General features: G+C 37.7%; 1 protein-coding gene across 1 annotated transcript in view; it reads left to right on the top strand.

The window, feature by feature from the left end:
• PROS1 (protein S) overlaps positions 1-21,195 on the top strand; it is a 65,663-nt gene that overhangs the window by 39,857 nt on the left and 4,611 nt on the right. Inside the window, exons 8-13 of the mRNA XM_080919028.1 lie at positions 3,727-3,848; positions 5,827-5,942; positions 8,984-9,173; positions 12,741-12,908; positions 14,148-14,316; positions 19,526-19,674. Of these exons, the coding sequence (XP_080775154.1) occupies positions 3,727-3,848; positions 5,827-5,942; positions 8,984-9,173; positions 12,741-12,908; positions 14,148-14,316; positions 19,526-19,674 (914 nt within the window). The remainder of the gene's footprint in view (positions 1-3,726; positions 3,849-5,826; positions 5,943-8,983; positions 9,174-12,740; positions 12,909-14,147; positions 14,317-19,525; positions 19,675-21,195) is intronic.

Raw genomic sequence — 21,195 nt, 5'->3', positions numbered from 1 at the left:
TTGATTTGGTGATGGCAGGCTTTCTTATAGAAGTACCAAGTAAGACTCATGGTCCTGTGCAGTTTAATATTACTCATCCCATTTAATCTAGCAACCTTTATAAAAACTAGATCCTCCCTTGTCATAAAAGCAAGATGAACACAGTTTTATAGCCTACAGAAAGCCTTAAAAGAAAATTTAAATTTGAAAGGAGAAATCCATGTAGACCAGGAGAAATGGCACACGCTTTAATTGTGGGACTGAAAGCATGAGCCTTCTTAGCACCTTAAGTTTTATTCCATATTTTTTCAGTGCATGCATAGGTCATTTTAACATAGAAAACTGGGGTTGGTGAGATGGCTCAGCATTTGGCTCGGCAGTTAAGAGCATTGCAGAGGCTCTTGCAGAGGATCTGTATTCAGTTCCCAGAGCCCATGACCCAACTACCAGTCACTTCAGTTCCAGTGGGTCTGACCCCCTCGTCTGACGTTTTCTGACACCTGTACAAACATGGTATACATACATACATGCATTCCGGTGTACACACATGCATATAAATTAAAATAAGGTAAATAATAAGAAGAACGTTGAAGTGAGAGATTTATTATCTTGATTGATGTGATAAGGGAGCTCTGGAAAGCTGAGGATTGCTGATCTTCCTGATGCCAGGACCTATGGTTTGCCCAGTCCCTTATAGATGCTGCTCTCTCTTTAAGGTTGCCATAGTATCAACGTGGATGCTTTGGGTAGCTTAAATGTATTATTCTGTCTGCTTTTGCTTTAGAATTTCCTCACATATTTCTTTAACTGTTTTATTAAAATTTCAAATCAAATTATTAGCATGACTAAAACTAATCACATCCATGATAATAAAACATAATGTATGCTTGTAATGATGTTAAAGCTGAGAGCTCAGAGATACTAATCAATCACCATACCTCTGCAGCCTCCACAGAACACTTGTCTGCTTTCAAAACTTTTCTATCACCCCAAATGCCAATGAATATGAAATCTCTCTTAATGGGTTTCTTATTACAGACAATCTGTTACTCTAATAACCTGTTCTGTCTTGAAATTTATATAAATCGATGGTGATTTTATATGTTATTTTCCTATAATTGTTTATAGTGCTGTTGAAATGTAGACAGTTTTCTTCTCTCTTCGTCCACACTCATACACTTTTGCTTTCTACTATTCCTCATGGCAATTTCTGTAGGAAACCTAGGAGTTCCAAACTAACTGAAACCGAGATACACAGAGTCCTGATTACAACAGAGGTTTTCTAAATTCATTTGGTTTAATGAAACAGATAGGGTCTTAGTTTCTATTCACAGACCCTCCACAAGTCAGGTCCTTGTCTTGTTAATTAACCCTAAATCTAGCCCTAACCCTAGCCCTAGTCTTCACCTTGACACTAACCCTAGCCCTAGCCCTAGCCCTAGCCCTAGCCCTAGCCCAAGCCCAAGCCCAAGCCCTAGTCCTAATGCTAACCCTAACCCTAACCTTATCCCTGACTCTAACCCTAACAAAGATGGACCACAGAAAAGTTAAATTTTAGAAAGGAACTTATGATGAGCTCTTAGGTGGTGTTTAAGCGGATGGAAATGAGCAGAGCCTCCATGAGCTAGCAGCCACTCCAGAGTTGGGGTACCACTGAGATGCTTGTTTAGGAGCTTAATGGAGGACTTCTGGCAGAAAGTGTTGAGGAATGGGATTCATGTATCAGCCTAGTCACCTGTCTCAGTGTCTGTTTCAGGTATCAGAGATACAGTTTTGGTCACACGCTCAGATATAGCTTCTCACAAACTATGTAAAAGGATAGGCAAGATAAAGACATCAGACTGGAAACCAAAACTCCCAAACACTGGCATTTCTGGTTCCTCCAACAATGACAAATCATGAACATTTCCAGCCTCTGGCCAAGGCTAAGGATCAAAATTCTTGTCCCTAAACTACCTGAGTAGCTTCTGTTGTCTGCTCTCCTCATTATTATTAGGCGGTTCATCGCCCAGTAGTTCATTTGCTAAAGGACAGATTTTTAAATGTTTTATAAATGGGCACATATATAATCTTATTTTAATATTATATCATATAATTTTAATGCATTTAAAGTATGATTAACTCTGGAAATGTATCATAAAGTATTTGAAGAGCATGTATTACATGATTACATTAATAAGAACTCCATAAATTTATAATAGGGCATATGAAATGTAATTTCAAGGACTTTCTATAGCTCTCAAACAGTCTTTAGCTTAGACATGTTATTCCAAAGTGGAGAGTTGGGGATAGATTAGTTAAAATATTTCAAATTATGGAAAATAATAGCACACTGAAGTTTGAAAAACAAAAAGAGCATTAATATATGTCATTAAATTTGTGGCCAAAAGTTCTTAATATCACCCAACATGGTCATGAAAAATATTCATTATTTATGGCCATATTCTACAGAGGAAACAAAATGAGAAGTCAAATGTCAACACTCTGTCCACTTAGAAATTCCAACTGGTGACACAAGATTAAGTCAACACATATTAATATGTGATATGATCTCTAGTCTGAGTTGGTAAGAGAGTAAAATATAGTTAGTCTAAAACAAAAAAAAAAAAGATTAATTTTTTGGGAGATGAAGGACTTCTGAGAGAGATAGAGGTGGTTTTGCCAAAGCATCTCGGTGAGGAAGAGACGTGAGTTCGAGAAAGGCTGTCTATGAGAACATAATCACCAGGAAGAGGAAGGCTCATAAGGAAAATGCATTGATCGGTTATATAGAAGGACACTGAACCTGAAAGTCAGAGGTCAGTGGCAAAAGTCATGAGGATGACCAGATAGCAAATGGATGGGTAGAGAATTCTGTCTAGATATGTATGGAAGATAGCGCCGTGGATCTGACTTATCAGACAGAAGCTGCAACCATGAATGGAGATGGCAATGACTATGAAGAGTTCTAATTGTTGCAGGTCCAGAGCCTAACTACAGTTTATCTTGGGCGGGTTCTCTAAATAGCTACCTCTGAGTTAGACTAAATATCCAGTGACTAACAGATGGAAATTTATTAACTGAACGAAATCCTGGTTTTTGACAAACAAAAAGAGACATCTGATGCCTATCCACTTTACTTTAGCTCCTTAATGTTTTCACTAGTGTATTTAACATGTACCTTGTTCTCTTACTATAAAAACTGTAAAATTGCTTCTATGTTGGAACCTGGGATTTATGCTCATATAATCTGTGTCCTGGGACAATATTACTCTTATTTGATTAGAATATAGACAATCCCTTATCTCTTTTAAATAGAAAAAAAAATATGCCCAGTATTTGTTGTTGCTTTATTATAATATTAGAAAGAGTCTGATGATTTGTTATAGTCAGTTTATCTACAGATTTAACTTTCAGTTTACTAAGCTCAGCTTTCCTTCCTTCTCTACCTCTTCTTCCCCATCCTCACTTTATCCTCCTCATTTCTTCTCTTTTATTCCTTATTTTCAAAACAAAGAATTGGGAAACGATTTTAATGAAATTCTTCTAATCACAAATGACAGTGGAGACCCTAAGTTGAGAATCAGTAAATTAGCATAATTACTTCACTATTACTAATCATTGAAAATGATACAAATACTTGTTTGAAATATATACATAAAAATGGCACTTGGAGCTCCATGAAATTTTTAGGTCAAATGTGCACATATGCTGTCGTGACTATTCTGTTTTCTAGGGAACTGAAGGGTTTCTCTCTTTTTATCCCAGATGTTGACGAATGCTCTGAGAACATGTGTGCTCAACTGTGTGTCAATTACCCCGGAGGCTACTCTTGTTACTGTGATGGGAAGAAAGGATTCAAACTTGCCCAAGATCAGAAGAGTTGTGAGGTAAACCTACTAAATCCAAAACTTCTTACCAAACTGGGAATGGTGGTGCAGGCTTTTAATCGTAGCTCCTGGGAGGCAGAGGCAGGAGGATCTCTGAGGTTAACCTGGTCTAAAGAGCAAGTTCCAGGACGGCCAAGCTACACAGAGAAGTGAGAAGAAAACAATCCCAAACTTCTTCCCTGTTTTCGGAAACGAGATCCAGGTGTTACTGAGATCTCTAGCCCTTGGCCTTCCTAATGATTTTTATTGAAAGGATTCAGTTGAAATATAGAACACAGTGTGGAAGATTGGTGAGTTCACTGTAGAATAGGGAAACATACTCACATAGGGTAAAAGCTCTAAGTAGCCGGAGAAAACATTGCAGTGCTGATGGCTCTCAAGGGATAAGGATGAAGAACATTCTCACAAGGTGAGAATGGACAATTATGTAGTTTATTCTTCCTCGTTCTCTTCTTCTGTATCCTTTTAAAGACTTATAATATCTCTAGGACAGCTCTCCTGAGTGTCATTTTCCTGCCCACATGATTGACAGGCCTATCCAGTTAACTGTCACTTGAGAGGGCAATGGTATGCCTTTGTTCTTTGTCAGAAAGCCAGGTAGTTATCTATTATGAAGTGTTCAGATCCTGGAACCTTAACACTTACACTGTAGATAGTTATCCATTAATGAGCTCTCTGCATCTCAGTGTGACATGTCTCTCCTCCCAGTCTCAAAGATAGGATTCAGGTCTCATTTCTCTGACCGGTAGTTAAGGTCTGACAGTGGGACTCTGGTTTTACAAGGGGCTGATTATAAAGGTGTCCATCTCTAGTGTCCTCTAGTCCCACTCAAATACACTTTTCAACACTTCTGTTTAATGCATAATCGACCCAAGAAATCAGTTGGTGGGAAGGTTTTAATTTTTTCCTTATTGAATAAATAAGTCAGCATTTGATCCTCCTCATCTTCCTCCTTTTTATTTCTTTTAGAAATAATAAGGCACACGAGCTACTGATTCTTTTTATTCATGCATTTTAAAATATGTAAAGGTGAAATTATATATGGTTGTGAGACAGACTGTTTAAAATACCTAAAAGACTGATTTCAGTGAGTATAACTAAAACTAAATATAACTACATGTATATATACACACAAGCACATGAACAAATACACACCACACACACACACACACACACACACACACATACACACACACACACACACAAAACAAAAATGAGTCAGTATATATATACTCAGAAAAAATTTTTAAAATTACACTATCTATGTGAGAAAAGATTGAGAAAGATCAGGAGGTTTATGGATTTAAGTAGTAATTCTGGGGCTACTGGAAAGGCTATGAGGTAGGATTTCTTATTTTACGGCTTAATTCCTTTTTATTTCCATATGTCCTGTAGAAGATACCATTCACATTGGAATGGGTATGAAGTCCCCTGGGAATGGCTCTGTTTAATAACTGCAGAATTAGCTGTAAAAGCCCATCACTGTATCCAAACTCTCATCTCCTTAACTTTCTATGTTAATTTTCCTATAGAGCTTTAAGAAACAAATACATGCTAAAAGATCACACGACTTCAAGTCATTTTCATGTAAATTTCTCAGAGATTGAGTTGCTAACTTAGTTTTCCTTCCTCCAGAGTTGTTAGTCTTCTCTTGAGTATCTAGATTTCACATTTTCCCCTCACTGTAGTCTTTTAATAACCAAATGAATAGCTTGTAGGTATAATTAATGCAAGGCATTGTAGTCTATTGAAGATATACCTGCTGGAACCTGGAGAAAGAGTGTGTGTAGCACTGAGGTGTGTGAGAGAAGTAATACAGAAGATCTAAAGCCACAAACATGTGTTCTGGAGGCTTAGCCCATGAGGTTTACAAGGAAATGGAAGATGGTCATTGCTGTTGCAGAGCCATTTTAGTGTTTGTGAGCTAAAGAGAGAAGTTGAACAGCACACATTAATCCATACCTTTTGCTTTCTCTAGGGTATTCCCGTGTGCCTTTCCTTAGACCTGGACAAAAATTATGAATTATTATACTTGGCAGAGCAGTTTGCAGGAGTTGTCTTATATCTGAAATTTCGATTGCCAGATATCACCAGGTAAGGAACCAATGTCGGCGGGAATGTGTGCAGATTTAACAGTCGAGTATAAAAGAAGGCAGAAGGCAGAAGACAGCTGTAGATTTGCTATCAATGTGATAACTTGGGAATATTACCACTTAGATGATCTTCACATATGCAGCTTTCACACTAGAGCCTTTTCAAATCTGCCCAGGCTGACGTAGCTAGTGCAAACTTCCTTTATTCAGTCAGGTTCTATTTCCCAGTGGTTACATACTGATTAAGAAGCTGAGAAATGCTTGTGAAATGCTCATTCTTTTTTTATACACTATAAGTGAAGAAATCACTGTATTGGTGGAGTACCATTACATTCAAAAGTAATAAGAAACATTAGCAAGATGGCTTGAATAATAGACTAAAGAAATAGTTACTTAGTTTGGCAATTAGATTGCCTCAACTTTTGTTCTTTTAGTTCGATTAACATTAGGGAGAGTGTTTTTGTGAGTACTTCTCAGTCATGACTCTAACTTGTCAAATACATACATGTTAACATCTTAATGCATACATGTTCAAAGTCTAAGCAGTAAATTAGAATTTTGTTGTGATAAAGAGAAGGAAATTTTTTTTTAAAGTTGAGTTTAGAGCTTAAATTTCGAAGTATATTTCTATTAATTATATAGTCATGCATGTTAAAGTTTCATTAAACATTGATTGCTCACCAATCAATTTAACAGAATGTGTAGAAGTCTGAGCACAAACAAGCATTAAACCTTTTTCTAAGATTCACTTAAGTGGATGAGTTTCTTGGATATCTCATTTTCCTGAATATCTGGTTTCACCCCAAACATTTCACAAAGTATTATTTCTAGTGATTGAGGTTATCGGAAATCCTACTTTGCTATAAGAACAAGGAGATAAAGGGGGAAAATAGTTAAAAAATATATCTGTATTTACTTTGTCATTATTTATTTTTTTATGACAACTCATTCTAAGTTGATATCTAACATTGGATTAGTATTGGCAAAACAATTTTCCCAGTATTCTTAGTTTCTTCCTTGATTTATTTACTTTGCACTTTCAGAAGTGTAATATCTTTTATACATTACATATTAAAGGCACAGCTTGATGAATATTTATAAAGTGGTTTGCTTAAAGCAAATCTCTTCACCTCTGTTTTCCATAACCAACTGCTTCCTTTTGCCTTGCCAAATGTTGACAAATTCTGTCTTTTTTCAACTCTACAATACTTTTGAAACAGAATAAATCTATCCCCAATGTAATGAGTCAGGATGCAGTGATATATTCCAGAAAGAACATATGCAGATCATGACTCTCTGAAATACCATTTAGCTTTATTTTTCAAGGAAAAGAAAATGATCTCCATAATAGGATCAACTTCTGGAAGATCGTGATCAAACACAGATTTAATTTTTGGCAAGATACTTCATTTTTCCCATCAGCCAAATGCTTAGACAATTGTGCGGAAGGACATAAGTCCTTATGCCAAAGCAAATAGTTCTTTTTTAAGAAAAATAATTATGAACAGGCCAGTGTATTCCTGTTATAGTGTTATGCATCCAACACAGTTCACAATCTAGCTCCTTCAGCTATTTTCTTAGAAGTTTAAGCAACAGGGAATATTTGTTCTGCCTTCTTTTCTTTGTTTCCTTTGAGAAAGTCTGTCTTCATTACAAATCTTGCCTTTGGGACTATTGATGCATGCTGATGGGATATTTATCTAGGATTATTTTGTTGTTGTTGTTGACTTATGAACATTGAAAAGTCCTGAGTCTTTAACTCAAATTATTTTACTTAGTTACATGATAAATCATTACACAACTATTTTTCTTTTTTCCCATTTGTCTTTGTTTAAAAACAAATCTTTATTAGCCAGTGCCTTGAGGACCTTCGTGCTGATTCTCAGGAACACATTCTAAGGCAGTCAACACACAGCATCCCTAAGATTGTCCTTTCCTGTAATAGCTGTACTTGACACATGCCCAGATCTTGAGAATATCAAGCATTATTACCGTACACTGTCCCCCAAGAACTAGCTAGGCTACATTTTTTCAGCTAAGCTCTCCTCCATCCTACCTCAGTGATTTATGCTATCTCACCATTTGGAAAGCTTTGGAATGCCTTTCTTCCTTTCTCTCTTCATTTTCCCACCTTCACTCCTTCAGTTCCTTTCTGTGAAACCTTTTATGCACTTGAAAGGAGGGGAAGGACAGACTTTCCTGGCAGCCATTTTCCTAATAGTGGCTAAGCCTGTACTTAGATCTTCTAGCTTCCTTTTGACATCACAATATGTTCCTACACTCTTCTTTCTCATGAACTCATGGGTTTTATTGTCTCTGGAAACCTTTCGAGACACAGCAGTATACTTCTTTGAAGGAACAAAGTCACAGGGCACTCTGATCATGTCTCTCATGAGCTTGGTGTGTTGTGTAAACTGTTCAGGGCACCTATAATGGTTCTCTGTTGTCAACCCTTGAGGCTCACAGTTCTGTGCTGAGGTAAGGCAGAGCCATGATGCTCCTTTTTAATGATTACAGGAAAGGTTACTTATATTTTTTTAAACATCTAAAAGCTGTCTTGAGGAGCCTGTGAGTGATCCTTCTCTGGTCTATGTCAAGTCATAGGAAGCATATCACTTTTGCTAGATAAACCAAGAATGTCATTGTAATATCTTTTATATCTTTTCCCCATGGATGCAGTACACACACACACACACACACACACACACACACACACACACACACACCTTCTTCTAATCTGTAGAGTGTATAAATATTCCTGCACACATGTATCAGTATCTGAAACATGCCTTTAAAAGACACTCCATGAATGAACAAAAAAAAAAAAAGCTAGCAAAGTTTTGATTCATTGAGAAAAAGACTACAAGAATAAACAAGAAAAACAAAATAACTAGGTTTTGAAATATGTATCTGTGAACAATTTAATGCTGCTCCTTTAAATATCTTTTTAAACAACCTTGTTTTCTCTCTCTTTTAGTGTAGTACTGTTTGTGAGTCCAAGGTGTGTATGTTGGGGGAGCCATTGACCTTCTTTTCGTTTAGGTTTGCAGCTGAATTTGATTTTCGGACATATGATTCAGAGGGCATCATACTGTATGCAGAATCTCTCGATCACTCAAATTGGCTTCTGATTGCACTTCGTGGTGGAAAGATTGAAGTTCAGTTTAAGAATGACTTTTCAACCCAAATCACAACTGGAGGCAATGCTATTAACAATGGTATATGGAATATGGTATGTTTGGGATTTCAGAATTGATCTCTTCATTTTGATGTACTTTTTGTAGAATTATAATCTGATTGTCAAGTGGGAGCAAACCCCCCTTGCTATGTTACACAGTTAGTTAATCTTGAAAATGATCTGAGAAATTGTTCTGTTATGTATTTGAACTGCTCTGTTTTTAAATTTTTATTCTTTTTACTAGTTGTATTTTGGTTGAATTATTGGGTCTCCATTGTAGGTCAGGAATCATTTAACAGGTATAGTTAATATAAATGCATACCTGATGAAAAAAAACATTCTGAGTTGTCATGAGAACTTTTTAAATTAGAGAAATGCATATAGTAGCAACACAAAGAGGTTAATTCAATTTGAAGTTTCTGTACAGACAAGTAGCCAGTGTTGAACAAGTAGCTTATACTTAGGAGATTTAGTAACTAGAGAACTTTAACATTTTCATATAATATTATCAATATCTTTTCTATTAATCATTGACTTAATCTTTGTAATCAGTTTAACTAAGAATGGGACTTTTCTGGAAGAAAAGATTGCCCCTTTTTGACAGTGGGAGAAGTGTAGGAGAGCCACAGCTTCTTCAGAGTCCTGCCCCTCCTTCAAGAGTCTCCACTTAAATACGGGGGTGGGAGGCTCTTGGAGATATGAATATAGATGGTGGGCAGTAGCTGCAGTTCCCTGATTTGTATTCAGTATATATGATCATTGTTGAACAAGTATTTAGTGAAATGTTCATGCTTTAATTTAAATCACCCTATATAAGGTTTATATAATATGTGAGTATGTGTGTGTGTGTGTGTGTGTGTGTGCACGCCTGCCTGTGTGTACCTATGTTTGTGTGTGTGTACATGTGTATTAACCTACCGCATAGGTGTTTAGTCTGGAGTCTGGTGTCTTACGCTTGCTTTGTATATTATTTTTTGAGACAGGGATCTCTCACTTGGAGCCCACTGATTTGGCAAGACTAACTGCCAAATCAAATTCCAGGCATCTGTCTGTCTCCGGAATCATTGGTGTTCATTATGTTAACCAGTAGTGTTAGGGAAAGAAACCGAGGCGCTCATTCTTGTGTGTCACTTTAACTTAAAAATATTCATTTAAATTAGTCTACAAGCTGAATATTTATTCCATAGCATTTGCTTCCTTAATTTTAAATTATTTCTAAGTTTCAAAATATATTTTAAAAACAAATTAAAATTAACACATGGTCCAGAATTGTTTTATGATTTATAAGAACTACATAGGCTGTGTAGTGATTAAAGAGCTCTCATGGCTAAAACTTAAGGAAATAATGTTGCTTTATAAGTGATTCTTGTCATCTCTTTTGTACAATCCCAGTACTGGTATCATACCTTGTTCAGTGGATACTATTGAGTCCTATATTTGTTAATCCTTATCCTACCTAGAAAGCCTACAATGATGTATGAAGCAGTCATTGCTCACATGAAGCTTACATTCTAACATAAATTATGTCCAGTGCATATTGATGCTGTGAAGAAAGAGGAAATCAAGACAAGGCAGTGGTGTGATACTTAGTGTGCACATAATCAGTGAGCTTGTGAAATCAGAGGGTCAAACCTGAGAAGGTTACATCTAGGCAGAGGCTGGATAGAACAAGCTGTGAAAAATATGGGTGATTCTACAATGATTCTGTGCAATATAAACCACAAGTTCCCAGCATCAAGTGGTAAGATGTGTTCGGGGTGTTTGACCCAACAGCATGAAGATGAGTGAGATGTGTGGGAATGGAAGAGAAGAGTTTAAAAAAGACCATAAAGTCAGAAGTGAGGTCTATACATGACCATCTGGAAAGAGATCTCTGGGTACCATAGTGAAGACTTAGATTTTATGCTCTGTGGGAAGTTCCTCAATAGTTGGGAAAAGTGACAGAATGGGATTTACATTGTAAAGAATGGTGCTGATCAAAATCTGATGGCTTTTGGAAACCAGTCAGTGGATAGTAGGGCAGAGGTTGGGAGAGCATTGCAGCTACCCAGAGCAAAGAAGACTGTAGCTTTGTCTGGGGGTGCTCATCACGGTGTGGGAAACAGTGGGCATATTCTGGGGACAATTTTTATTGTACGTCTTTATTTAAAATTCTGTTTGTGTTTTAAAATTATTTCAATAACTTGACATAGAAAGTGTCTGACTAGTTACAGGTGCATCCAGCTTGTGCATGCAAATTTCAACTTACAGGGGGCACGTGTGCAGGTACAGGACTTAGAAGCATGTGTTCCGTGTTATAATCCAACTCCTTTTTAAAAACACAGAAATGCAAAGTTACATCTTGAAAATATTGAAGTGGTTTACATACCTCAGAAACCAAAAGTTGCTTATAACAACCGCACTTGGGGTGCAAAGGCTTACTAATCAATAACAGAAAGCAATGCATAGCATGTGGACACAGTACAGTATCAAACTGTTCCATTGCTCTTTAGCTTGCATTGATTTTTTTAGGAATTAATTGCTAGCCACTCGAGTCCTGTAGCTGTCACACATCTCTTGGAGCACCTAGGGGTCCAGGTTAGTTAATATGGTTGATCTTCCTATTGGTTTGCCATTCCGTTCAGCTCCTCAGTCCTTCCTCTAAGTCTTCCATAGGGGTCCTGACTTTAGTCCAATGGTTGGCTGTGCATATCTGCATCTGTCTCAGTCAGCTGCTGGGTAGAGCCCCTTAGAATACAGTCCTGCTAGGCTCCTGTCTGCAAACACAACACAGCATCAGTAATAGTGTCAGAGTTTGATGCCCAACTGTGGGATGGATCTCAAGCTGGGCCAGTCACTGGATGGCCTTTCCTTTAGTCTCTGCTCCATTTTTGTCCCTGCATTTCTTCTGGACAGGAACAATTCTAGATCAAAAAATTTGAAGGTGGGTTGGTGTCTCCTTCTTCCACTGGGGACCCTGTCTATCTACTAAAGGTGATCTCCTCACGTTCCATATGCCTATGGTCATCCCCATTGAGTTCCAGGTACCTGTCACATCTGAGGTCTCTGAGACTTTCTAGAGGTCTCCCACATATAAGGGAAGACAGAAGAGAACTCCAGAGGTCCAGACAAATGAATGGAAAGAAGCATTTGATTTTTAAGAACTAGTTTTCTATTTTGAAAAAAATACAATTTGTATATGCTACTCAGAATGCTGGACATTACTGAGTTCTTGTGATTTATATTACAAACTTGCTATTTTATTGATTCTATATGTACAATGTATTTTTCAACATCAGTTACAAAATAAAAGTACTTAAATTTTTCCTCAGGTAAAGAGATTCATGGTTTGTTTGGGTTATTTTTTTTTCTTGAAACTGTTTACTTTATTGCATATGGGATTATAATTAAGAAAGTTCTTTTTTTAAAGTAAGATGTAGTTTTAATTTGAGATCAAGTTCTATCACCTTAAAATGTGTTTTTTTTATCACAGTTATCACAATTATGCTCTCCACGAGAGATTGAACACACTATCGATCATATTACATTAGTTGTTATATAAAATTACGTAATGGAATACTATGAGTTCCCAGTATGTCTTGTGGCCGTGCACTGATGCTTGCTCTGCCTTTTTAATTGTAGGTGTCTGTGGAAGAATTAGACGACAGCGTTAGCATTAAAATAGCTAAGGAGGCCGTGATGAATATAAATAAACTCGGGAGTCTTTTTAAGCCCACCGATGGGTTTCTGGACACCAAAATATACTTTGCAGGATTACCTCGGAAGGTGGAAAGTGCCCTCATTAAACCGGTAATGATGACGTTTGCTCCTCTCATCTTGGCTGGGTTCCTTTACCTGTCATAAGTTCGTGTTTTCATGACACTTGATAGAAAGTCATTTTGCTAAACATACCAGGTGTGATAACTTGTATTGAACATGGGAGAGAACTTTAGGCCACTGGAAATATAGAAAGGAAAGAAGAAAATGAGCCTTGTGGTTTGTGTCCATTTAAATTGTTGCATTGTTCATTGAGCAGTGGGTGTGCTAAATTCTCAAGTTGTCAGCTCAGGGTTCATTACAATTTTGTACACTCAGTCACTGAGGATACAAAACCATACATTTAATCACACACACACACACACACACACACACACACACACACACACACACAATTTAATAGAAGCCAAACATGTTTCTTAGCTTTATTTAAGACATAAATTTGGGGATTAAGCCTAGCAAGCACATAGGGTGGATTAATCACACTTTATAAGAAATATTTGTTAACAGCAGATGAATACAATGTTCTGAATACAATGCTTCTCAAATAACCATTGAATAGAGTTCAAGAAATTGATCCCCATCGTTGAAGAGTTTTAAAATGTCACCTGAATCCATGGTCCTGCTAGATGAACCAGTTGATTTAATTTAAATATTTACTACTTTATATCTATTTACCCTTCTGTCTTCACAACTTGCAGTTGCTGTAACTTTTAATAAATTTCTATGTAGTATTAAATTGGATTAGCTAAACCATGCCAGGATGAATATTCCAAATTTCTGAAACTGATAAATTACACTACTTTAATGAGAAAGAAAATTACTCAAGAAGAACCAACCATTTATAAAATGGCTATCACACATCTCAAACTTGCCTGGTTGCCTTGATGTGAAGCCTAAAGAATGCTTCAAAGCAATCTTCCTGGGTCACTGGAACCTTGATTGTAAATGCACAACCAAAAAATCAGGAAGCAGCTCAGAGCATAGGACCACTCCAGAAGCAGAGAGAAACTACTGCTAGATCTGGCTGAAGGTTGGAACTCATTGTAAACATCAGGACCCAACTTCAAGCCTGTAGCAATATGGTCTATTTTACTGACAGGTACTGTCTATCAGAAAGAAAAAATTAGATCCAATTAAAAGCATTTTAATAAGGTATCAAAGAAAGGGGTTTCCTTCTGAGTGCAACCTATACTGAGAATCAGTTAAAGCCCTTTTTCATTTCTGTATAAGTTTAAAATCTACTTCTTGGCTTATATCTTGTTGCATTAGATTAACCCTCGTCTGGATGGATGTATACGAGGCTGGAATCTTATGAAACAAGGAGCTTTAGGTGCGAAGGAAATAATTGAAGGAAAACAAAATAAACATTGCTTCCTCACTGTGGAGAAGGGCTCCTACTACCCTGGTTCGGGAATTGCTCAGTTCAGCATAGACTACAGTAAGTGATTTCTGCTATGTTCTGCCTTTCTCATTAGTCAGTAAATACATCCCTGGAAAAACTGCGATGATTTATTCTGTTAGCATTGCCCGGCGAGTAGCTGTTAGGACAGACAGGAATTATCCAATTTGTGTGCTTAGCTACTTATAAAATTTTCAGGTATTTTAAGGGAAACTATATGGACTGTTAAATATGCTTATCATTATTTAAAGCTTACTGGCATATAGCCTGGTTCGTTGGGGGTAGATTTCATTGACCCGTTTTAAAGTTCACTGCTTTTTGCAGTTGGTTTGAGTTTACTAATCAAGGCACAGAAGGCAAAGGTTTTCATGTCTATCATTTCTATTGATTTGTGTTAAAAATTTCTGGCTTTGAGGAGATTGCCTATGTATTTACATGTTGTATAGCTCACTCTGAGCCTCATAATTATAAATTTATTTATTAAAAATATTATCAATATCATCTATCTATCCTTTCTGCAGCATCTGTTTTCATGTGAGCTTGGTCATGGTGCTTCCTTATTTTGTTTTCTCATGCATCTTTGACTGTCCTGTAATGTTTTGGTTCAGGGGTGGCTATTTTATATGCAATAGTAGATACTGAAATGAACACTACTTGTGTCTGGAAATAGGTACAGCTCTCCTTTGGATATGGAGGGATTTTGCTGAATTTAGTGAGGATTCGAGGCATTTGTTGAATTATTACTTGAGGAGTATATTTTATAATAAAGCGAAACCTTTCACGAAGGACCCTGTTTCCTACATTCATTCCCTTCCTGAGATCTTCCCCCATATAATGGGTCCACCAACTACCCTAAGCCTCTCAAGAGCCACCTTCATGCTATTTAGATGGTCAACCTTTACAACTGTGAGCCAAATAAATTGCTGCTTAAAATATATCACCCAGCTTCACATATTATTTTTTTTAATAGCTTTGGAAATTGTGCTAATACAATTTCAGTTTTGTTTGGTTCGGGGCTGCTTCACTAGAGCTTAGATTTTTATTTATGTATGTACGTATTTATTTATTTTTATTTCTGTCAATAGAGTTGAAAGTCTTATCAGATTGGGGTCACTGTGTAGTCTTTGTGCACCTTTACAAATCACCTGCTGTGAACATCTCTGAGTGCATGCATATCCTACACTTTGTTTGTATGAGAGAATTAAATTTTCTCTGTCAAAGATCTTGCAGATATATTACTTGTACCTGACTTTCTATATTTTCTTCTAAAGATTTTTAATTGTGAAAATTACTAAAAGCAGAAAGTTCATGCTCAAAATGGTTTCCCAATCTGATCAAATTTAAATTTTTTCATTTCAAATATTACTTTCCTAATTGCTGCTTAGGTTGAACACCTTTTCATATATTAGTAGTGACTTAATCAGGTTCTTGGGTCCAGGGCCAATAAATAGGAGTCTGGACACTAAGGTGTTGTCAGGATGTCTGTGTAGCTGGATGGAAGATGCAATTCTGACCATCACTGAACCAGGTAGCAGCCCTCAGAACAAAGGAATAGGTAGGTCTATTGGTATAGGAAAGATTCTTGCCTGAAATTCCTGTTGAGGTCTTTTTGTACAAATTAGGAATTCAAACATATATAGAATGTCTGGACCAGTTTGTGTAATGTTTATTCTCAGTGGTTGATGGATTACTCCTGATCAGCTTATACTTCAGATACTTGGGATAAAGCAGGTACCTGGCAGGCAGATCTTATTAGCAACCAACTATCCTAGATCTTTGTTCTACCTGCATAGACATCAAGGAAGCTTTTCATCCAGTAGTGTTTGACAATAGTAAACGGTGGCAGACGGAGCACAGCGGGTAGCACCCTTTAGCATTACAGCTCTTCTGTAGGCTTTGAGAACTAGGAACCTTAGTTCTGTGTCACAGCCCAGGAAGTTGAAATCTCACAATTCCACAACCCTTAACAGCAGGTGATGTTGTTATAATTCCTGGCTCTGGGCTATCAGAAAACCTTTGTCCCTAAGGGTAGTACAGCTTTTGTAACTTTTCCAGCAACTATGGCCTACAGGGCTTCTTTTTTGGCTCTTCACAACCTTTAATCTTCATTCTTAGTTATCTACCCTCTCTGTATCTGCCATTTTCTGTTGCCCCTCCTCGCTGCTACAGGCTAACTGCTCAGCTCCTTTGTCAGCTGTTAAGCAGCTGCTGTTCCAGCTAAGCCTGCTGGCAACTTTTCTGTTGTTCCTGTGGCCACTGTAGTTCAGCAACCTCTGCCTGGTGGCCTTGTTGTTTGCAATGCTTCTTTATTCATAATACCAGTTCAGCCCATGATGGTAAGCGTAGGCAAGGAAAGACCACTTCAGAATAGTCTGTTGCTAGTCCTTTTGTTCCAACACCAGAGGAGATAGCATAGTGAGCCAAACAGCCTGCACTTACAGCCACAGTAGACACCTTCCCACCAACCACAGCGTTTGGCTCTTTAGTACCTGCCTTCAAAGTTTTTCTGGTAGGCTGTCCAGGGTCAGTGCCCCTACTCTAGTCTAAGTGGAAATCATTAGAGGATCATCCAGAGGGTCATTCACAGAGGACTGTGATAGCAAAACAGTCCTGGTAGGGGAGCCTGACTATCCAGAGCTAAGCAATTACCTTCAGTTGTTGTGCAGTTATCCTAAAAGTATCAATGTTTTATATAGCCTGTGCTGGCATTTGGTTAGTCTGGCAGGGATTAAAGTGATAGGCCTTTTGTTCAAGACAGGGAGGGAAATAAGGGAGAACTCAGCAACTTTAACTAGACTCTAGTCACTAGAGGTCAAATTGCCTAGCCTCCAATACTAGAAATCTTGCTAATTAGAATTCAAATTAGTTTTAGCATTAATAATAATGATAATTGAGTTTTCTTTGTATTATTTTTGTAATTGTTAGAAAAGCTATATTCTAGGTGCAGTTTGAATAGGGTGATATCCTTTCTAATGCCCCAAGGAAAAGTAGGCAGGTCCTCTATTTCATTTTAGGCGCATCTGCGTGAGTAGGACATTAACTGTCATTAACTGTAGCTCTGGGGCTTTATGTGAGTTCTGGCTTCCAGCTTCTTTATTTGGCGTTATAGGGAAAAAGCAAAGCAGAAATGATCCCTGGAGGGCCCCTTCCCAGAATCTGATTTGCTAAAGAAAATTTCCCAGAAGAAGAAATTTAAATAAGTTAAATTGTAGCTAAAAAATATTCTCATAAGTTATTTTGTTGATAATTTGAAGCCAACTTAACTTCATAACTAATGTTTAATGTCATAACTTCCTCACATTTTAATATTCATTTTAATATGAATTTGAAATACTTTATTTATTTCCCAGTAATTCCATATGTTCTTTTTGGGAAAGAGTTAAAATGAGAAGTATGTTCTCTTTATACATAGTTAAATAAAAGAATATTTAGCCAAAGAAAACATTCCCTCATTCATTTTACCCTTTCAAAGCATATGGAGTATATCCAAATAGTATATGAAATTTGTTACATATTTATTACTTCACTAAAAATGAGGAAGACTTAATTATTATTATAGATTAATTTTTAAAAGTGAGGTTAATTTAGGTAGTTACTTGTAATCTTTAATGAGTGACTATGTCCTGAAAAATGTGTTTGTCCTCATTTCATTCCAGAAGCAACTTAGAAGAGAAAGGGTTTTCCTTCAGCTTACAGTGCCAGGTCATAGTAGTGGAGCATGCATGCTTTTTATATGTTAGAGCATCTTTTGGGTATATGCACAGGGGTGGTATAGCTAGGTCCTTCGGTAGTACTATGTCCAATTTTCTCAGGAACCACCTGACTGATTTCCAGATTGGTTATACCCCATCTGGTCATCCATCCCATATACAGTCACCAAACCTAGACAATATTGTGGATGCCAAGAAATGCATGCCAACTGGAGCCTGATATAGCTGTCTCCTGAGAGGATATGCCAGAGCCTGAAAAATACAGAGGTGGATGCTCAAAGCCAACCATTGGACTGAGAACTGGGTCCCTAATGGAGGAGTTAGGGAAAGGACTGAAGGAGCTGAAGGGGTTTGCAACCCCACAGGGAGAACAACAATATCAACCAACCAGAACCCCCAGAGCTCCCAGGGACTAAATCACCAACCAAAGAGTACACATGGAGGGACCCATGGCTCCAGTTGCTTATGTAGTAGAGGATTGGGCATCAGTGGGAAGAGAGGCGCTTGGTCCTGTGAAGGCTCAGTGCCCCAGTGTACGGGAATGCCAGAGCAGGGATGTGGGAAGGGGTGGTTGGGTGGGTGGGGGAGCACTCTCATAGAGGCAGGTGGAGGGGGATGGAATAGTGGGATTTGAGAGGGGAACCGGGAAAGGAAATAACATTTGAAGTGTAAGTAAAGTAAATATTCACTAAAAAATAAAAAGAAGGCAGGAAAAAAAAAAAAAAGGACACACACACAACTAAAATGGTTTAAAATAAAAAATAAATTCTCCCAGTTAATTCTAGGTTATGTCAAGGTGATGATTAAAGCTAAGCATCTCAGTATTTCCAAGCACTTTCAGCATTTGGTGAACATCACAAAACAGACTTATATCTGTCTTCATCATTGGCCAGATTATAATTATGTGGTGCATGACTGTACTTTGAAAACACAAATTCAGTGAATATTTGTTGTCTTCTTTGAAAAACAGAGCGATGATAGAAACACGTACATCTGATTGCTTGCACTCCACTTTGGTAGATAACTAGCCAAGTCATTTAAAGGATTAAAAGATTAAAACAAGGTGATCACAGAGCAAAGGTCCCCAACCTGATTTGAAAACTAACTGTGGACTTCATGGTATTTCTGTAAGACTATATACCTTTCCATATATATATATATGGGAATATACATATATTTCCCATTGCTTTAGAATGAGTGATGAAGGAGTTTATTCCTAATTCTTTATCAGAAAGAAGAGTGAATTTGCATGAGACGAAGAGTAGTTTAAGGGAAATGGCAGTGTGGATTGTTGCTTATCACAGCACAGAATTTGTCTCTTGGTAGAATGGAAATGTGGGGACACCACTTGCATTGCACAAATGAAATGACCATGTTTGGTTTGCTTAAGTAATGCATGTCATTGACAGAAAGCGTTAAAGTTTTTAGTGCTTCAGAAAGTGCCTTTGAATATTTACCAGATTATGGTTAATAATTATTGTCTTGATTGTCATCGCAACAATTATTTTCTGTCCCACTTTGTTTATCCTCTTGAATAGATAATGAAACTATTGCAGAGGGTTGGCAAATAAATGTGACCTTGAATATTCGCCCGTCCACTGGCACTGGAGTCATGCTTGCTTTGGTTTCTGGGGACACTGTGCCCCTTGCCTTGTCCTTGGTGGATTCTGGCTCTGGAACTTCTCAGGTAACCTTATTTCCAGCCTAGATGAACCTCTTTCATTTCCTGACTGGTTGGCTGATTTTGAAGTAGTAGACGATAGTGGGGTACTGAGGAACCTTTGCGTCTGGAGCTTTGGATACGTAGACACATACACAGGCTGCTTGGAGACATGACAGAGTACAGGGAACTCTACCCTTACACAGAGTCTGTAGGTAGTACAGGAATTCATCCGCACACAAAGTAAGGATGTGCTAACACTCCACTCACCCTGCACTGTTTACAGTTGTAACTGTTCTCTTTCGCACCTGTTAATCTTTTACCCTATGAGTGAATCAGGAAAAAAAAAAAGGCAGAGAAAACCGAAACTGCCCGCTTGAGTTCTTTTTGCTAACTCCAGTTTGAAGTTAGGAAGAACAGGAGGGTGTTTGATACAAAGAAAAACAAACTTTCTTTGACCTATGCCATTCCAGTACTGCTAATAGCCAATAGCTTCCTGTTTATGTCCTGCACATATGCATTGCAGTGACTTTTTAAAAACAGCTTAAATTTATGCCAAGATTGGATTCCTTGTTTTCACTGTAACCAACAAAAACAGTGGATTCATTTTGCAAATTAGAATTTGAAGTGAGTTTCCATTAAGTAGCCTCCACTCCAACCCATACCACCAGTCTCTATGAATCCCTGGCTAACCTGAAACTCATTTTGTAGGTCAGGCCGGCTAGACTCACTTGCTTTCTGCCTCCCAATTGCAGAGTGCAAGGATTAAAGGAATTCACCAAATTCCCCACTTGACTTTCTCTTTTAATAAGTTAAGGATATGAATACTTGTAAAGTTAAAGATTTCCTTAAGTAATCTGCAGTCAGGAAGTATAGACTTTCCCCCTCACCATAAATATCTTAACCTAATGGGCCATTCCAGGCTCCATTTACTGTATGGGAAGCACAATAGCAGCTCTATCTATTTTGGTTTAATTTCCTCCTTACCATCTATACGATAGCAGCAGAGGGCACTCCCCACAAGTTGAATATCTTGAAAATTCCAGCAAAATAAAACACTTCTCTTTTTTGAGACTTTTCAGCTGCCCACTGTAAGAGTTGCTCACAATGCTGGTCTCTTTCTCAGACCTCGTTCCCCAGATTGTCCCTGTTCTATGTGACTACTTGGATAACAGAGAGGAACTTTTCAGCTTCAATGTGTACTAAAGCACTCAACTTTTCCCCAACACAATTTTTGCTCTCTTTGTTTCATATGCAACTTTTGAAATTAGGGAGACTTGGAGACAAAAGTATGACTTAAGCTGTCTTAGTCAGGGTTTCTATTCCTGCACAAACATCATGACCAAAAAGCAAGTTGGGGAGGAAAGGGTTTATTCAGCTTACACTTCCATATCACTGTTCATCACCAGAGGAAGTCAGGACTGGAACTCAAGCAGGTCAGGAAGCAGAAGGTGATGTAGAGGCCATGGAGGGATGTTACTTACTGGCTTGCTTCCCCTGGCTTGATCAGCTTGCTTTCTTATATAGAACCCAGGTTTACCAGCCCAG

This window comes from Micromys minutus (assembly GCF_963924665.1).
Source record: "Micromys minutus genome assembly, chromosome: 7".
Taxonomy (NCBI): Eukaryota; Metazoa; Chordata; class Mammalia; order Rodentia; family Muridae; genus Micromys; species Micromys minutus.
The sequence above is the reverse complement of the archived record's forward strand: the minus strand, read 5'-3'. Positions and strand labels throughout refer to the sequence as shown.